Source organism: Rhagoletis pomonella, unplaced genomic scaffold (assembly GCF_013731165.1).
Source record: "Rhagoletis pomonella isolate Grant_MI unplaced genomic scaffold, Rhpom_1.0 Rhpom_scaffold_00317, whole genome shotgun sequence".
Lineage (NCBI taxonomy): Eukaryota > Metazoa > Arthropoda > Insecta > Diptera > Tephritidae > Rhagoletis > Rhagoletis pomonella.
In genome coordinates, this window is record NW_023458871.1 from 27,539 (window position 1) to 45,590 (window position 18,052).

The window sequence follows — 18,052 nt, forward strand, 5'->3', positions numbered from 1 at the left end:
TTATTCAAAAAATTATTTTAAAAATTCAGTGCAATGCAAAATAGCGATATGGGTATCAAATAAAGGAGGAATTTAAATTTTTGGTTACACTGGATGAAGAAGTATTGAAAATGTCCTTTTGATTAATTTTTTTATCCTAAACTAATAAAGTTATTATTGGTTATATTAGTTCTTAGCATATTTAAAAAAAAAAATTAAAAATTAAGTATATTTAAGTATAAGGTTCTAAAATGATATTGTCAATACTTATTCGTCCTTGTGCATCAAAAGATTTAATTATTTTCTAGCCTCATTTATTTAATGGCCATATTGTTTTTCTACATTGTAATGATTTTTTATATATATTTTTTGAATTAATGATATCCTTAAAAACACAGGTTTACTATATTTGACTCCTAGTTTTGCGTGTATATTGATTTTTTTGCGTGTGTGTAAAATTGACTGTCGCAGAATGTTGTACAAATTTATGTTGGAGTATCCACACACTTAGATACGTAAATACTTACAAACTTATGTAGATAGTAATTTCATGTGCATGCAATGTGTTGAATTTATAAAATTATTCTATTAAACTTACTATATTTATTAAAATGAAATTACTTAGATATTGTCATAAAATTTACGATCTTCGATTTGCGATTTATTATTCAATAGTGTAGTTATTATACTTAATAGAAACAATGCACTCGAAATAATTTTTGCTCAATTTCATTATTTATTCGTGTTCCAGTTAAGACACATACATATGTATTTCTAAAATTAATTTAATTAGTTAATAATGCAAAAATTAAAATAAATAAAAATGCGTTTTGCGTCGAAATTTCATTGTTTTTTATTTACAAATTTTTTTTTAAACTTTCGTTTTTTATGTACATGAAATTTAATTTAAAAAAAATATGTACATACTTATACAGAGGTCATGGCGTAAATTATCATACAATTTTTGTATGCAGAAAAAAATATTTCCTAGTTCTTAAAAATGCTACATTATCTACTATAGATATATTAACATAATTTATTTAAAAAATAAATTAATACTATATGTAAATCTTAGGCCTCTATATTTGGTGTCAAACTTAAATGCTATAGGTATAGGTCTTTACAATTATTGTGAATGCACTTTACAAAGTGTGAATAATACTATTTTAGTAAGATGCTAAGGTGGAGAAAATATTCGTCGCGATTTCCCTTAAGCTCTTTCCGGTTGTTTCGGAATTAAAGGTATGGTACAAAATCTATAAACATGTGCTTTTAATGACCAGAGAGAGCTTTTTCCATGTAGAAAGCTTTGAAAAACTTTTCCCAAGGGATACATATAACAGTCACTACCAAAACATTTCTCGCGCTTAAGGCATTCCACAGTTTTCATGTATGTATAAAATATATAGAAAACTTACAAAACTTCGTTCGGAATGAATAAAATCTAAATAAAGCTAAAAAAGCTCTGAAGAAGTTTGAAAGCTTATTCTCATAAAATCTATAGAAAGCTTAAAATTCTCTGCAGAATTTTGAAGGCTCATCCTCATAAGTCTATAGAAAGCTTTAAAATCTTCGTCTGCGACTGTAATAAAATCTAAAGAAAGTTAACAAAGTTCTGAAGAAGTTTGAACATTCATCCTCATTTAACTGCCGTGGATATTTTTAAATCTAAGTACTAAGTACACATCTGTATTTACTATACAGTATATATGTATACGTAAATACATATATGCGTATGAAAACATACATACAAACCTTTCTTACGCTACAAAACAAATATAATACATAACTTTTTTTAAATCGATAACTCAGCAGCCTTGTGAAGGGTTTTACCAAACTCATAAATGTGTCGTATTTATTTTTCGTTCCATTTTTAGACGACCTGCATTCGGATAAAAGCTGCGTTTCGGCAAATTAAAAGCTTTCGGTGTAACTCGTATTACGTAATCAGGCAGTAGGCAAGCAATTACTGCGAGTATGGTAAAAAGCCATATAGGAAGAGAGCAAAGCAGCTTATTGTATGCCCAATAGATATCGGTATCATAGTCTCTGTAATAAAAAAAAAGAAAATTTGCAAAAATTAGTTACTATGATTGAACATTAATTTTTCAGTCTTAGACGTCTTAGTTTTGGGCGACATTATATAATCACTTAATTTTTACTGACTGGCTACCTTCATATCTACAGCGGCCTTACTAAAACTTCTTTCTTTATACCTATTTGAAGAACACTCGATAGATGTTACAGTACTAACAGATTACCCCAACAAACTGATCTGTTTTGAGAACGAATTTTCAATGAAAATACAAGAGAAGAATGAACGAAAAGAAAAACCCACGTCCTATACATGCGGTACTACACTTACTCCTACCATAGGCAATGGGTATACAATAGGGTGGTCCAAAAAAAGTAAAGCCGGAAATTTAATGCTCTCACCCCCTAGGATTGTTCTATGTTTTTTTATTTTAAAATCAAAATATATTTAGAGGTCGCTCAAAGCGCTCAAAGTTTCCCATGTATTTTGTATGGGGAAAAAAAGACTTTTCGTAGAAATGGCATAAAATCCACGAAAATCGAAATTTTTCAATCTGAAAGCTCTGCTTCTCTTCAGAAGACTTCAGAGAATAATACCCAATTGTTTATTTAAACATTTTTTAATTTTAACTATTTTTTAAGGGTCTCCGAAAAATCCCAAAAAAAATCAAATATACAAACAGAAGCGTTAAAAATTATTATTAAAAAATAGTTAAAATTAAAAAATGTTTAAATAAACAATTGGGCTTTATTCTCTGAAGTCCTCTGAAGAGAAGCAGAGTTTTCAGATTGAAAAATTTTGATTTTCATGGATTCTATGCCATTTCTACGAAAAGTATTTTTTTTCCCATACAAAATACATGGGAAACTTTGAGCGCTTTGAGCGACCTCTAAATATATTTTGATTTTAAAATAAAACAACAGGCGTATACTTTTTTCGGTATAGAACAATCCTAGGGGGAGAGAGCATTAAATTTCCGATTTTACTTTTCTCCCATACATTTTTGGACCACCCTAGTATACAATCTACATAGTTTTGGTCTCAGGCTACAAAAACATTCATTCAACTGTACCGTTGACGAACCGAACCAGTCAATTCTGGACAGGAGGCAGGAGTTTCACTATCCTGTAAGAAAAACAACCCTGCACCCTTGGGAAATTTGGCAGGCGTGGCGGAAAATTGAGCAAGGAGTAACTAGGAATCGCTTAAGCTTCTACTCTGGACGACAAACTCTTTGAACTTGAGGCATATATCAAGGGTAGGTCAGACGAGACCGCTCTACACACTATTGTGAATGGAATTCTATTTCCCTTATACATAAAACTTTCACTATACGTAAGTTTTTCGACATCGAGGAGGCAGATCTCTAAATAAAGTGGGAGCCGAAACCGACCTTATTGACCTAATTGGTAATAAAAGGGACCTAGCGCGATTTCTTGGATCCTTAAAACCATAGCTAATACCCTAATGTTTTACTGTGCCCTTGTACCTTGAAGGGGAAATTCACTATAGAAAACTACGTTAGTCCGAGAAGGGGAGCATGTGTAACCAGCCGCTTTCATTGGAATCGGTAACATAACATAACGGTAAGGCTTGGGGCATTGGGTGCTTAAATAACTTTTGATTAGGACATCTTTCGTATCCTTACTTGGGATGAGTGGGAGGTATTTGGAAGGAAGCATGGGTGGAAGTTCGGGAGAATGATCCTTTGCTGGGAGGTTAACCTAATCTTACGCTGTTAGGGCATCGAGCTCGCTCTGGGAGCGCTCAAAGTTAGTAGGGTATGCCTAGCCTCTCTCTTTCAATTGCGTCTGACTATTTTTTGGTCCCACTTTTATGGGCACCAGGCCGTAGTGATGACTACTCATGGACAGGTATAACTAAGCCTATAACAACCATCTTAACCTAAATTATCTAAACCTAACCTGAAGGGTATTCATAGCGGAGAAAAAACTCCCAGCTCACTTTTAACGTTATAAAATATATCGGACTAGCGACGAATTTATGTAGAAGGATCACGGTCACAAAAAACCTCTTATATGGTAAAACATATTCCTGCTGCGACGGTATAAACATTACGAAAGATTTAAACAAAGTTTTCAGTGTTATCTCTTGATATAACGAAGAGGACACCTTGACTTTAATAAAACTCATATGTACTTACAGATCGATTACGTTATAAATCACAGTGGTTATCACAAACGATAGTATGGAACCCACAATCGATACTATGAACCAATAGCTCAGGTACTTGGAATCCAGCAGCAATTTCAAGTTGACCACAACCACAACGATTTGCATAAGCAGCGTGCCAAAGCAAGAGAACTCTGCCGGTTGCCCAACATTCAAAAGAACATTGTTTGTAGAAAACACATACTCGGTGAAGAAAAAGGTGATCAGGGTGTGATAGACGCCAAAAAATGACCAGACAAGGAAATACTGCCAATGAAGACCCTTATTGTTTGTATTCTTTTTGTAGAGCTCGGGTTGCCTAACGTAAAAGGAGGGTTAGAAAAATTATTTAACTCAAAAATTAAAGAATCAAATACTCTGAGATACTTACGTCATAAGCATCTCTTCGCTGTACGGCTTCTCCGTAAGTGATATAAATAAAATCGGCAACGAGGTATAAATCACATTATATAGCGTCAGGAATAGAGAATCATATACCGAACCGGAAGAGAATAGTGAATAGAATTGAAATAGGAACATGATACCCATAAAGTATATATTCTTGTAGAAGAAGTAAAGCACCAGATAGCACAAACGCGTCGTATGGTAATGCCCATGCACCAATATCAAGCGCTTCAGCATACAAAATTTTGCGAATGAAAAGTCTGCACAACGCGCCGCCTGTCGCCCTTCTTTGCCCATTATACCGAGGCCCACGTGCGCTTCCTGAATCATTGATACATCGTTTGCACCATCGCCCACCGCAGCTGTGGTATAGCCTTCCTTTGCAGTTCTAATCAGTGAGACCACTTCACTTTTTTGCAATGGACTCAGACGACAGCAGAGAACAGCCGTACATTTGATTGCAATATCACGGAACACTTCAGGCGTCTCACTCAGCGCTATGCTGAGACTTTTGCCATCGATTAGCAGCGCACATGGCGCCCCAATGCCAAAGACAATTTCCCGGTCGAGCGCATTCAAATGCACCAACATATCCTCTTTCGATTGGCAATCGATAATGAAGTACTTAATGGCATCGGGCGGTATGTGACCGCAAGAGAGCGCGATATTGAGTGCCGTCTCCACCTTGTCGCCGGTAAGCACCCATATCTTAATGCCAGCTTTTTGTAGAGAGATCAATGTATCGGCGACTTCATCTTGCAGAGCATCTTCAACGGCAGTAGAGCCTAGCAGCTCGAGATCTGGAAGCATATTCATTGTTTGCTACATATCAGTTTTTGGCAAAAGTTTATATACTCACTGCACTCAATGTTTGCATATGTTTGCTCCAGCAACTCTTTTCTATTCTCCAACGAGCTGTTTGCTTCACTCAAACCAGCGACAAACTGTCGGTACTCATGATCACCAACGCGTCGGCGCGCCACCGCCAAAGTACGCAAACCCTGACGTGCAAAGTCGCTTATATGCGCGTCAGTACGCGATACAATGTCTGACTGAGCATTGGCACACAACGGAAATACATAACTTTCAGCACCTTTCGTGTAAATCCATTTCGTGCCGTTTTCGTCCTTGACAATCACGCTCATACGCTTACGATCCGAGGTAAATTCTAGCACATTTAGGCGGCTGAAATGCATTTCGTTGACCTTTCCAACGCTAAAGGGACGCGAATAATCCATGTGCGGTGGCACAACCTTTATGCGTAAGACATCATCATCATCGCCCATATAGACGAGACCCAGATTGGCACAAGCCTCGACGAGTGCCTTTTCATCCGGGCTGGACGCTTGGTAGTCGAGTGTGCTGTGAAAAAAGTTTGATGCAGAGGCTTTTAAAGTGTGACTAGCAGATAAAATTCATATATCCGGTGAACTTACTGCACAACTTGCTCAATCTCGTGCTTACGTCGTTGTGACTCTGCGCGTATCAGAATGGTGGGCTGCCTTTGGAAGTTGGGCGCTGCGTAGGACTCACGCGACATAGTGCTTGCTGTACGGTAAAGTACACCACCTTGCTGCCCTAGAAGCATGTAAAACGGATTTCACATATATGCTTAGCCTTAAACAAGAACAAAACGTTAACTTTAAATTGCAATGAGCAAACTCACCTGGCTGCGTAATATATGCCGCCGGTGCGCCATAGGACTGCGATCGTTTGTGACCCGTCGCTATCGGAACAACGGAACCATCATCTGGCAAATCTATAGCTGATGTGGATCGTGTGAAAGGTAATGACGAGGGTCGTGAACCAGCAGGCACTAATAAGTTGGGCGCTGTTGACCGATTCACCATTTCAATTGTACATCCAACGCCCGTACCATTGGTAATTTGTATTGGTAACGACATAACTGGATGTATTCTCGACGTGGCACGCGTAAAATTCGGGCTACGCTTAACAATTAACGGACGCTTACGCTTCTCCACCTTATCCGTTTCGTCAAGTAACGGGTTTATATCAGAGGTAATATTTGCGGCAATCGAGCCATTTGTGCCATTACTATTTATGGCGCTGATAGTATCATTGGAGTTGATGCTATTATGGGTCTGACCATTGGGATTATTTGTTATAGATGTTTCCAATACTTGTATATTATCGAAATTAACGCCACTCTGTTGACTAGAATTATGACTCTCTTCGGTGATGTCTGAAATTGAGTACATTTTGGCAAGCCCACTTCGGCCATTAGCCTCTTTGTCCGGTGTTTCAGCCTCTTTTGCTTGGTTGGTATCTGAGTCACCTGCTACTTGAACTGTGTGACAGATAGTCAGTGCTTGAAAGAAGTTCTTTTGATCTTTCTGGAAAAAAATAAGTATACAATGGTAAGACTGTGCAATCATTATAAATAAAGATGTAGGCGGCATTTTTTCAAAATTTTGTTTTTGACCCAGAAATTCACCTAGGTGCTCTAGGAACATTTCTGCACCAAAAAGAAAATTTGAAAAAATGTCGCTTACATATTTTTTTGCCGGTTAGGGCTCGATATATGTATATGTAGGCGTAAAGGGTGTCAGCCCTACTTAAATGGAGGAAAACGTTTTTTAATGGAAAGCCAAAAATATGAACTTATTACCGACTTCCGTTTTCAAGTGACAGATTGGATGTCACACCAGTTATGTAAATTCATATTTCATAGTCCATGCCTTTGAATTGTGAACGTATCACGGTCTGGAATACCGAGGCATATTCCCAAGACCCCTACACCACATAAGGCGAATATCCGGACACAGAACCAATTTTAGAGACCTAAACTAAGGACGCCCTAGCAAAAAATAATATCATAAAAGGTTACGAGAGAGCTGCAAAAGGGATTAAACGCGATCGGCATAGCATATTTATTCAAGACGAAGAAAAAAAGGCAGAAAGGGGTGTATGCGAATAGCTGGCGAGATTTTGGCAGGCAGGAGGCTTAATAATTTTATCACAAATTAAGGCAGCCATTAAATGCTTTCCAAAACGGTACTAACACCTGCAGAGATTAAGATGGAAATGTGGCAACCAAGTTCAGAGTACATTTGTGATATGGAGGAAATATATATAGATAGGGCTGTCACTCCAGCATCATTCCCAAAATAACTCTTTGCGGAAATTGTAAACTGTTACAACAACAACATAACGGAGAGAAATCACGCTCCACAAATATCTCAACACGTCCGTCCTTGTTTATGGCGCAGCAACGTGGTCGATAACGAACAAAGATTATACGGCTTTTTTATAGTCCTATTCGCGTGACCGACGTATACCAAAGAATATAGAATTACGAACTGTGCGAGCTTCTCAACGGAATGAAAACAGTCCTAAAGCAATCACCGAGCAAGCGTTTACCTTAAAATTTGTTTATACTCACATTGAATTTATTGATATCGATCAGTGCGCCGGTCTCTTCCTCTAGCAAACGCGTCTTCTTAAAAACATATTTCCGTCCATTTATCGAACACTGTTGAAAAATCATTTCGTTCTTTGTTAATGTGCCAGTTTTATCCGAAAACAAAATGTCAATCTGACCCAATTCCTCATTCAAATTCGACGTATTAACTATGAAATGCTCATCGGTTGCCTCATCGTACAACTGCAGATCCCATTCCATGAAGAATCCGCCAATACCACGCTGTAACTCAATAGTCACATACAACGATATGGGTATCAAATAATTGAAGAGTATCAAAAAAGATAGGTAATCTTGTAGGAATTGTTTTATGCTGTAGCCATCGGCAGCAGGACCCAAATATGCCAGATTTGGAACTACATAAATCTCCTCATAACTGTTATAAAATAATGAAGTGCAAGTACAGAACCATGTATGTATGTATTTATCGATAATTCGCACTACCTCGCGCTTCTATGCGTCAACTTACCGCTTGAAGAAGTACATCATCGACACTATGCCAATCATCAAGACGAGCACCACAACCAAAAAACGATTCACATACACCTCACTAGAGGCACTTTTATTGCGCGTTAGTCTGCTATTCAGCTGCAGCTTGGTGGTCATGCCGGTGTACACGGCACACCCAATCACACATTCGGTATTCTTAACACGCGAGCCACGTAATAGCACATTATCAGCGGACAGTGGCAGTACGCGTCCCTCACTGCCGGCCAGCTCTATCTTACCATTGAAACTATACAGATCAGTCTTTGGACTCTCGCACTCGATGACGCCCAATTTGTGCAACTGGTTGATCTCGACTAGCGGCAGATCGCGCGGCACCAATAGCGTCTTCAAATTGGACTCACCATCCAAATTGGCTGTGGTTATGAAACATTTGCCATGTGGATCGGTGCTACGTAGCAACACCAAGTCGCAAGGCACATCACAATCGCGCTCCACCACCACCAAATCGCCCGGACAAACGTGCTGCGATTGGATGTCTGTCGCAACACCATTGCGTATGACTGTCACTGCAGAGAAAACAAAAATAAAATAAACATTTGAAATGCGCAATGAGTTTTGCAAATTATGATTTGAATTATAAAATTTAATTGTGCCAGATAATAAAACAATATTTTCGCACTGAATTTTTATACTGTATTTTGTTTTCAACAGCAGCGCGGATAAGCACCTGGTGAGCGATTCACGACGTTGTCGGTTCTGTAGCGTAAGAAGTCTTCATAGCCCTGTTTAGCGGCTGTGACGGCAATTACAAAGGCCAGCGGCAGCAATGATGTCATCGGTGAGACGGGACTGTCTGGAATTAAAATGAAAATAAATTCAAGCATTTAAATTTACATAAATTAAGTTAAACTAAATTAAGCTAAATCAAATTTGAATTATATTTAATTTAATTAAATTAAACTTTATTGAATTAAAAATAATTAATTTTCTGTATCACATTGCTTCACATCTCCGAAGGATCTTTGTTTTTCGGCTATTTCAAAATCAGTTTTTGTATTTATCTTGAATTTCATCTTCAAAAAAAAAATTAGGTGATAACTTTTCAAATAAATTTTATCACTTTCCTCTGGTCATTCTGTATGACGGAAGACATTATTTCGCAAGCCCGTTCCGAAAATTCATTTGCGGGTTCAACAGCCGCAAACATGATTTATGCATATGTCTCTACATACATACATACATACATATCGTTGCCCGTATGCCAGAAACATGAATGTGTAAAAATTAAAATTTTGGGAAATCAAGTTTGAAAGTTTTTTTTTTTTACTAGACATTTACGCAATTTAAATTGCAAAATATGTGGTTTTCGTGTACGCATGGTATTCTGGGTTTTTGTATAACATAGAACATCCAAAGGTTAATCAAGTCAACTCCATGGCTCAAAACTGATATATTTGCACATTCATGCTTCTGACATAAGGGTGATGATATGTACATATGTATATGCGAATCTGCCACACTGATTATAAATCCACTTTTAATCACCTGCCAATACAATTATTGCAATGTAGAGTAAATTTACAGTTTATAGTTACTTCCATATTGCTGATGTCAATCAGTACAACTGAATGGGCAACAAACATACATTTTAGTATAGCATTTTATTATTTTTCACAGGTAATTTTCCTTTCTATAATTTTTGCTAATTGCTTGCATTGTGAAAGATATTAAAAAAATAAGAAGAAAGCGAGAAAACTTGTTCATAATAGTTGTTGTTTAGTAAATTAAATTGACCTTTTCTCATATGTACTCGTATCTCAGATATGGAATTCCCCGCTAATGGAGTATGCATACATACATACATACAGTCACTCACAGAATTATTTCGCATTGTATTTTTACGATATTCAAAATGTTTTTCATAGTAAATTTTTTCCAACAAAAACCATGTAAATCTAAAATTTGAAACTTTAGAAGAAATTGAGGCAAGTTCAGCAAACTTTCATCAAACTGTTTGATTCGATTTTCGACCGATATTTCCGGTGCATCGATGTATATTTTCGATGCATCTATGTTTTACCTTTTCCGACATCCCCAGTGAGTAGCTTAATACACATGCCGTTCTTCTTGAATAGCCACGTGGCCATCAAATCAATCAAAGCGGTAATGCTAAGGGCAACGTTACACAGGAATTCCTGGCTGCCCAAATTGAAATTAGCACCGTTTTCTGAGATGACGAAGAGATGGAAACAGTCGAGCACTTCTTCTGCAGTTACCCAGCTTTAGCTAAGAGCACACATTCACCCTAGACTCTTCTTTTTGTTTAGTTGAGTTGCAAACAGGACAGAGATCAATTCAACAGATACCTATGTAACTTCTACAAATAGTTTCTTAATCTGACGAGTCTGTACAGATGCTTCTTCTAATCTTAGTTACTCCTTAGGACGGTCAATTAGAGGCCGGTATCTCTACAGTGTGTGATGCCGGTCCTTAACAGTACAGAGTCAACAGCCCAATGAGAGTTAACTCCCTGCTGTGATAACCTCCCTAGGGACCCCAGTTTTTCAGTGCAATTTTAAACTTTGAACAGCTGGCTGACATTTCATTGGTTAATCTTAGTTTAAACCAGTCAGCTCGAGCATTTAAACTAAGTTTAAACTCCAGCTGTGCATTGAAAAACTGACTCTAAGTGATTAAATCATGCAACAAATTATGCTCAAACTGATATTTATTTATACTCAGTTTCTCTACTTTTCATTACGGACGTGCATTTATTTATTTTTTTTTGTCCAGAATTCTAAGCATCTAATCAATTACTACCACAATAATCAACAATCTGTAGAATATCGTCAGCGCGAACAAAAACAAACATGCAAACCATAATTCACAGTAATAAAATTTTAATTGATTGCGCATAAGAGTGTGACCATATAAATTCAATCAGTGAACTGAACTCCTAATACTACATATGTATGCATGTAATAGACAAATAGATGCAAAAAATACAAAATTATAAAAGGTAGAAGAGAAAACAAAGAACCAAACCAAGCTACTCAAATAAACAAATTAAACATTGCGTATGACGAGAAGTTAGTATGTCAGTGCTTGGGTTTAATTGTACTGCGATCCAAAAATGCACGACCCATCAACCAAGTGCCCGCTCCCATGTCACCATACATTTGACTGCATACATACATACATACATACGAGGTGAGGCTAAAAATTTTTGAGTCTAAGGTATTAAAATAGAGAGAAATGAATCGAAATTTTATTTGTATATAAAAGTTCCCTCTACTTCAATGCACTGCTTACATTTATCATAAAAGGCTTTTAGTCCAATGAAAAAAATTCGCCGTACTTCTCCTCGAAATGCTTGTCTACTGCCGCCTTTATTTCTTCTTCAGTCGAAAATCTTCGTCCTCGAAGGTTTTTCTTAAAATCGGAGAACAGGAAGTAATCGCTGGGGACCAGATCTAAACCGTGACTTGGCTTAGTTTTGTCAACACTGCGGCATAATAGTGAAAATAATACCTTCGTCTTCCCCTTATTCGGTGCTGTAACCGTCTAAGCGATTTTGGCCGGGTTCCATAAAGCACGCCAATCGTTTCTCTTCTGTGCCAACTGACGCCAATTCGAAATGCCAGGTAAAGCCAAATCCCTCCCCACTTGGTCTTTCCAACGCGGTGGGCCTCCCTTCTCTTCCTCTGCTACCACCAGCGTCGATGTCCATTGGAACAACATGGCTAAGCCAGCGGCGCCCTGTATTTTAATTCGATGCGCTATGTACATACCGTTGTAAAACTCATACAACTCAACGTTCCATCGTCTGCGGTAATCTTTCGCAAAATTTTTCTCTCGAACACTACAAAATCCGGCTCATCGAATTTTGTCAGAATAGATTCACAATGCCAAAAAACAGTGGGAACGGCAGTGTTTAGGCGCCCCGACCTGGGATCGTCTTCCAGCGACTCTACCATTTTTGAAAACGCAATTATGATAATGACTTGAAATTCGGTGTTTATATTACTAAACAAAACATTAATGACACCTTAAACGTACTCAAAACTTGTCAGCCTCCCCTCGTATGCATGTACATATGTATGTATGAATGTCTATCAATCAAAGAGTAGAAAACGAGGAATCAATGAAGAGAAAATGCAAAAAAAATAAATAAACAATCTAAAAATAATATACTTTAATTGTGCCACATTAATTTGAGCTGATGCCAGTAGTAGTTGCATTGAACTGCGAAAAAGCGTTGCGTTCAGTTTGCAAGCATTCACCGTTGTGTGCGAAGTGGCGCATGAAGGTGATGGTCAAGGTCCCGCAATCAATATACATATGTATGTATGTATGTATTTATGTATGGATTTGCATGCAAAAGAGGGTGCTGGGTGGTGCACAGTTTATCACTGCCGACACATTTACGCGCAACGAAAAATCGCTAATTGCTGTAACATGAAATTTTAGTTCGTTAGCAAATTTTCCTAAGGCAATCAAATCGATATTTTCACTTACTTGGGTTTCCTTTTGGAGTAGTGAAAATCAGAATTTTTTGCTTCCACTAAGTTTTATATATATGAAAGAAATCTCCACATTAGGCCAAACGATCAGGTTTCACATGCAAATACTCATTTTTAAGTGCGTGTTTCTCTAGCTTGGCTTTATCTCAAGAAATAAATATTGGAAAATATATGTACATAGAATTATATTCTTCATCAAAAACTGATTCATTAACAGTAGTAAAAAAAAAAACGGTTCGATTGGTTTGAAATTTCAATCCTACGTAAGCTACGACCTATTAGTGACTCGTATTGTCTTAATTTTGCAACTGCTAAAAACCCTTTTACGCGATGAAAACATTTTTTTTTTTTTTGTTTTTTGCACAGAAAAAGTAGTAATTTGACCCATTGTTTAATGGTTGGAAATTGCAAAGTTTTACAAAATACCCACAAATTATGATAGCAAAAGAAGTATAATGTCGAAATCTAGTTGTATTTTTGATTTATTTACATACTTGTTTACGTCAAATATTTCAAACTCCCTAAAAAGTCTAAAATTTAAATGCACTCGCGTGTTATTTCTGTTCCATTTTAATTTTATTTTTATTTTTTTTGTTTTGTTCATTCACAAACAGCGAGACAACTTGCTAATTACTTGTTATCAAAGCTTTTAGCACCTGTGCATAAATAAACATACAGAGACACGCGCACACAGCCAAACATACACACACACATTAGCACCCTTCAAAATTTCTAAAACTAATCGCAATTTATGTATAATCTCGACAATATTTATGAGTAACAGTCAAACAAAATACTTAATCGTACGCTTAAGTGTGTCTTACCAATCACTAGCGATATGACAGTCATAATGAGAAAATAGAAATTTGCTATTCGTCGAAATTGTTCGAGCAAATTTTGTGGCAGGAATGTTATTATTGTGTATTTGGTTGATTTAATGCGATTCAATTGTTGACGCCCCTTTTTCTTTTTCACCTCCTCATCGCCGCCGATTTTGATTTGTAGCCAATCATTGATTGTGCTAACGCGGGAACCCTAACCAAATGAAGAAATAGAGAGAAAAAAATAAACTTTAATAAAATCAAGTTAATATAAAAAACTTAAATTTAAAGTAAAAGTTATAAAAAAGCTTAATTTAAGCTAAATTAAACTATAAATAAATCGAAGGAAACCAACGAACTACAGTGTTATGCCTAAAGTGCCCATTCTTTCTGTATTCTTCGAGACTGTCCTTTTTTTGTTAGTCGTCCTGGTTATTTGTTTATTTTATACAGTACGAAAACTATGCTGAATGTATTTTAATGCCACCTTATTTCTTCTGACATGCGTATTTGTATACTTCGTATATAAATATTTGAGAAAAGACACTTAAAAAGAAAAATACCTTTTTTTTATAAAACAAAAAAACATTAACAAAAAATTTAAAACTGATTTTTAAAAATTTGGTGTCATTGTAAAGGCGATTAAACCTACTTTCTTCGGGTATGCATATTTCGTATATAAAAATTTGAAAAAAAAACACTTAAAAGCAAAAAATAACCATTTTTGTAAAAAAAATATAAACCAATTTTTAAAAAATTATTATCATTGTAAAGGATACCAGAAAACTAATACTTTCTTAAACCCTAATATTTCTATTTATATACACAAAAAAAAATTTAATTAAAAACAATTTTTCCCTCTATATAAACTTCTTTATTCACATCATTTCGGGTTGCTGTGCAGTAAAGCAATTAACATGCCAAATGTTTTTAATTTGAAGCAAGTATTCCAGATTTGTTTATTTCAATGTATGTACTTTGTTAATGGTATACTATATACATATGTTTATATGTACACAACAGCAAACCTTTTGTGTAGCAACTGCATTTGAATTAGTTCATTTGTAAACAAGGCCTAACGATTTAAAAAATATTTGTATTTGTTATTTGCAATTACTTGCTTTTGTATCTGATATCTACATACGTAGGTATGTACAAATTTAGCTTTCCGTAATCTAAATAAGTCCATTTCTTCAATATGATTAAATGATAAGTTAGATGTATGTAAATACTACAATTTCTTAACTTCCAGCTGTACAAGCTAAGACGCTTGATTCACGTCCCTAAATCATACCGATAATTTGACGAATCCAGACGCACGAAGGTCTTACTAAAAAAAGCCCCCTGGCCAACTTTCATAGTGAATAGCTGTTTTAACAGAAAAACTTGTCGAAATCGCCTAGTGAGCATGCACTAGCATGCTATTCGAGAGTTCAAGTCATCGGGCAAAGGATTTTTAAAATTTCATTAATTTATTTTTATTTTTGTCTTTTTTTAATTTAATTATCTTTTAATTTGTATACCTTATTTTTTTTTTTAATATGTATATGGGACGCTCCATGTCATATATCTAAAAATTGGCGCAGTACAAAAAACGTTCAAGGGCTAAAAATGTTTGTACACTTTTGCTCGTTGAATAGCAGTGTGGCGATTTTGGAAATTAAATATGGTGGCGTCAGTAGAAGTGATGCAATTCATCAAATTCACGAACCGACAAATAATATCATTAAAAAAAAATTACAAAACCTAAAAAATCAAATGAAGGGAGGTTTTTTAAACCATCTTAGGCTCACTGAATATATGTAGATTTGGTGTCGGATTTTAAAAATTCAAAATGGCGGATCCAAAAGGGAGGACGATTTTTTTTAGTTCAACATTTTTGCTCGAAACTTGAGATGCAGGGATTTTCAGGGTTGCTGAACTCAAATCTGGTGTCAGATTTTCAATCTTATCTTATCAATCAATTCTTAATCGCGAATCCACGGAATAGTTAAATTCGAACGTACGTACATGGCGTATGAGTTACTCAGATGAGATGAGAAAGTTGCTCATACGCCATGTACGTAGGTTCGATTTTAACAAATCGCCACACTGCTATTTATTAAAAGAACAAAAGTGTGCAAGCATTTTCAGCCCTTGAACGATGTTTTATATTGCGCCAATTTTTGATATAGCTCTGTTCCGATTGACATGGAGCGTCCCATATATATATTTGTTTTTATTTAATTTAATTTGCAGAAACATTTTTTTCTTCCTTTTCTTCATTAACTAATTTTTTTATTTAATTTTCTTTTAATTATTAGATGATATTTTTTTAAATAGAAATATTTAAATTTAATTTAATTTTTGGAAACGGATTTCATTTTTCGTTTTTTTTAATTTATTTTTCTTTTAATTTTTAGATTACATATATTACTTTGAAAATAACTTCTTTTTTTAAACACATTTAATTTTTTAGGAACTGATTTTATTTTTTAATTTATTTATTATTTAACTTTTTAGATTTTTTTCTTCATTTAATTTTTATAAACCTATTTTATACTTTTTTCTTTTTTTATAATTTTTTTTTTATTTACTTTAAACTTCGTTTATATTTCATTGTTTTAAAAAATATATTTATATGTTTTTTAAATTTTATTGTTCAAAATAGAAATATTTTAATTAAATTTAACTTATGGAAACCCATTTAATTTTTTTCCTTTTTTAAATTTTATTTTCTCTTACTTTTTATATTATTATATTATAAACCTTATTATATTTCTCGTTGTTTCCAATAAGTCAGTGCAACAGCATTTTGGCTTGCGGAATGATTCCAACTCAGAATGAAAGGCCTAGAAATATGACGGGAAATAATTTTGTAGAACATTTTAACCCAATAGCTTTGTCACGAAAGAGTCGTTTTGTCTCGTTTTTGAAAAGTCGGAATATAATGGCATTTTGTGAGATTTCTACATAAAAGTTGCTGCATATTTCAAGGGGAATATTCGAAATTTTTTCTCTGGTGACTCTTACGTCCTTGTATAAAGATTTTGTCTGCGAACGTACCTAATGAAATTTTTTTCGGCGAATAATTTTTAAAACATTTTAAACATCCTCTAGTGACCTTCCAAATATCATTTTATTCAGACTGCCCAAAAAAAAAGGGTTAAAAACTACCCTTTGATGAGAGAGATAATGTATTAAAATGTTCAACAAAACTATTTCTAGTGTAATTTTACTATACATGTGTACCTAAACTATGATTTCGAGGTCTTACTATATGGGTCTAGGTCTTTCATCAGTGAGCTTAAATCATTCCGCCTCAAGACAAAGGCTTCGAAATTGTTGAACAGTGTAAAATAATATAAACTGATGTTTTATTTGAAATTTACCTATACGTTATTTAATTTAAGTATTTTTTCATATATATAAATAATTAAATTTTAACTCATTGTCAGTCAATTAAATCACACGCACCTTATGCCATTTCCAGGACAGACTTTCTTTAACGAAAGGCTTTGTTTCACTCGCATTATGAGAAAGCGGAAATCCATAGGTTGCTGCATTGACGCGTCGATAGCCGCCAGCGATGTGATCATGTCGGCCGACAAAATTCATGATCCGCAAAAAATCCGACACAAAGCACAAAATATCACAGGACAAACACACAAGCAAAAGCGGAGCACACTCTTTGGTGCGCTTTGTTGCCATAAAAATAACTATATAGATGAACTTTATCTCATATTGCTATGTATGTATGTATTTCTCACTCAATATTTTCATTGAGACAAAGTTTTTGAAATTATGTTTTTTTTTTGTGACTCGTTTGCACTCCGCACTCCAGAGCACAAAATCAGATTTCGCATGTAAACAGGATTTTTTATTTCAGCAAAAAATTTCACTTTATTTTGTTGGCGCGTTATGCGTAGCATTTGTTGAATTTTATTTTTGACCAGCACCGTTTTCGAGTTGCCACACGCCGTGTCATAAGCAACTGTGGCGATTAAACTCATTCAACTCGGCTGGCCGCATTCTATAACTGTTAAATGCGAAAAAGTGTTTGTTGTTATTTGAATTGCGCGTGCGCACTTCACTACTATCACGCGCAGACGTTAAACGGCATCTGAACTCAGCGCAGCGGTAAATTGGTTTTTTTTATTTGCCGCTACCAACGCATTTGAATGTCTGAAAGCTCTCTTTGTTACGTATTTGCGAATTTCTAAGTTTTTTTTTTTAATTTATTTGT

At 35.3% G+C, this 18,052-nt stretch overlaps 1 protein-coding gene across 1 annotated transcript; it reads right to left on the bottom strand.

Moving 5' to 3' along the window:
* Positions 1–1,739: 1,739 nt before the first annotated feature.
* Positions 1,740–17,503, bottom strand: LOC118750592 (probable phospholipid-transporting ATPase IF). Its single transcript, XM_036485329.1, has 11 exons — positions 17,284–17,503; positions 13,831–14,041; positions 9,211–9,336; positions 8,503–9,049; positions 7,995–8,409; positions 6,258–6,945; positions 6,028–6,169; positions 5,451–5,953; positions 4,578–5,391; positions 4,179–4,505; positions 1,740–2,028 (listed from the first exon to the last, which is right to left on the bottom strand). The coding sequence occupies exons 1-11, from the start codon at positions 17,422–17,424 to the stop codon at positions 1,818–1,820; spliced, it is 4,125 nt and encodes a 1,374-aa protein (XP_036341222.1). The 5' UTR covers positions 17,425–17,503; the 3' UTR covers positions 1,740–1,817.
* Between the last annotated feature and the right edge of the window lie 549 nt (positions 17,504–18,052).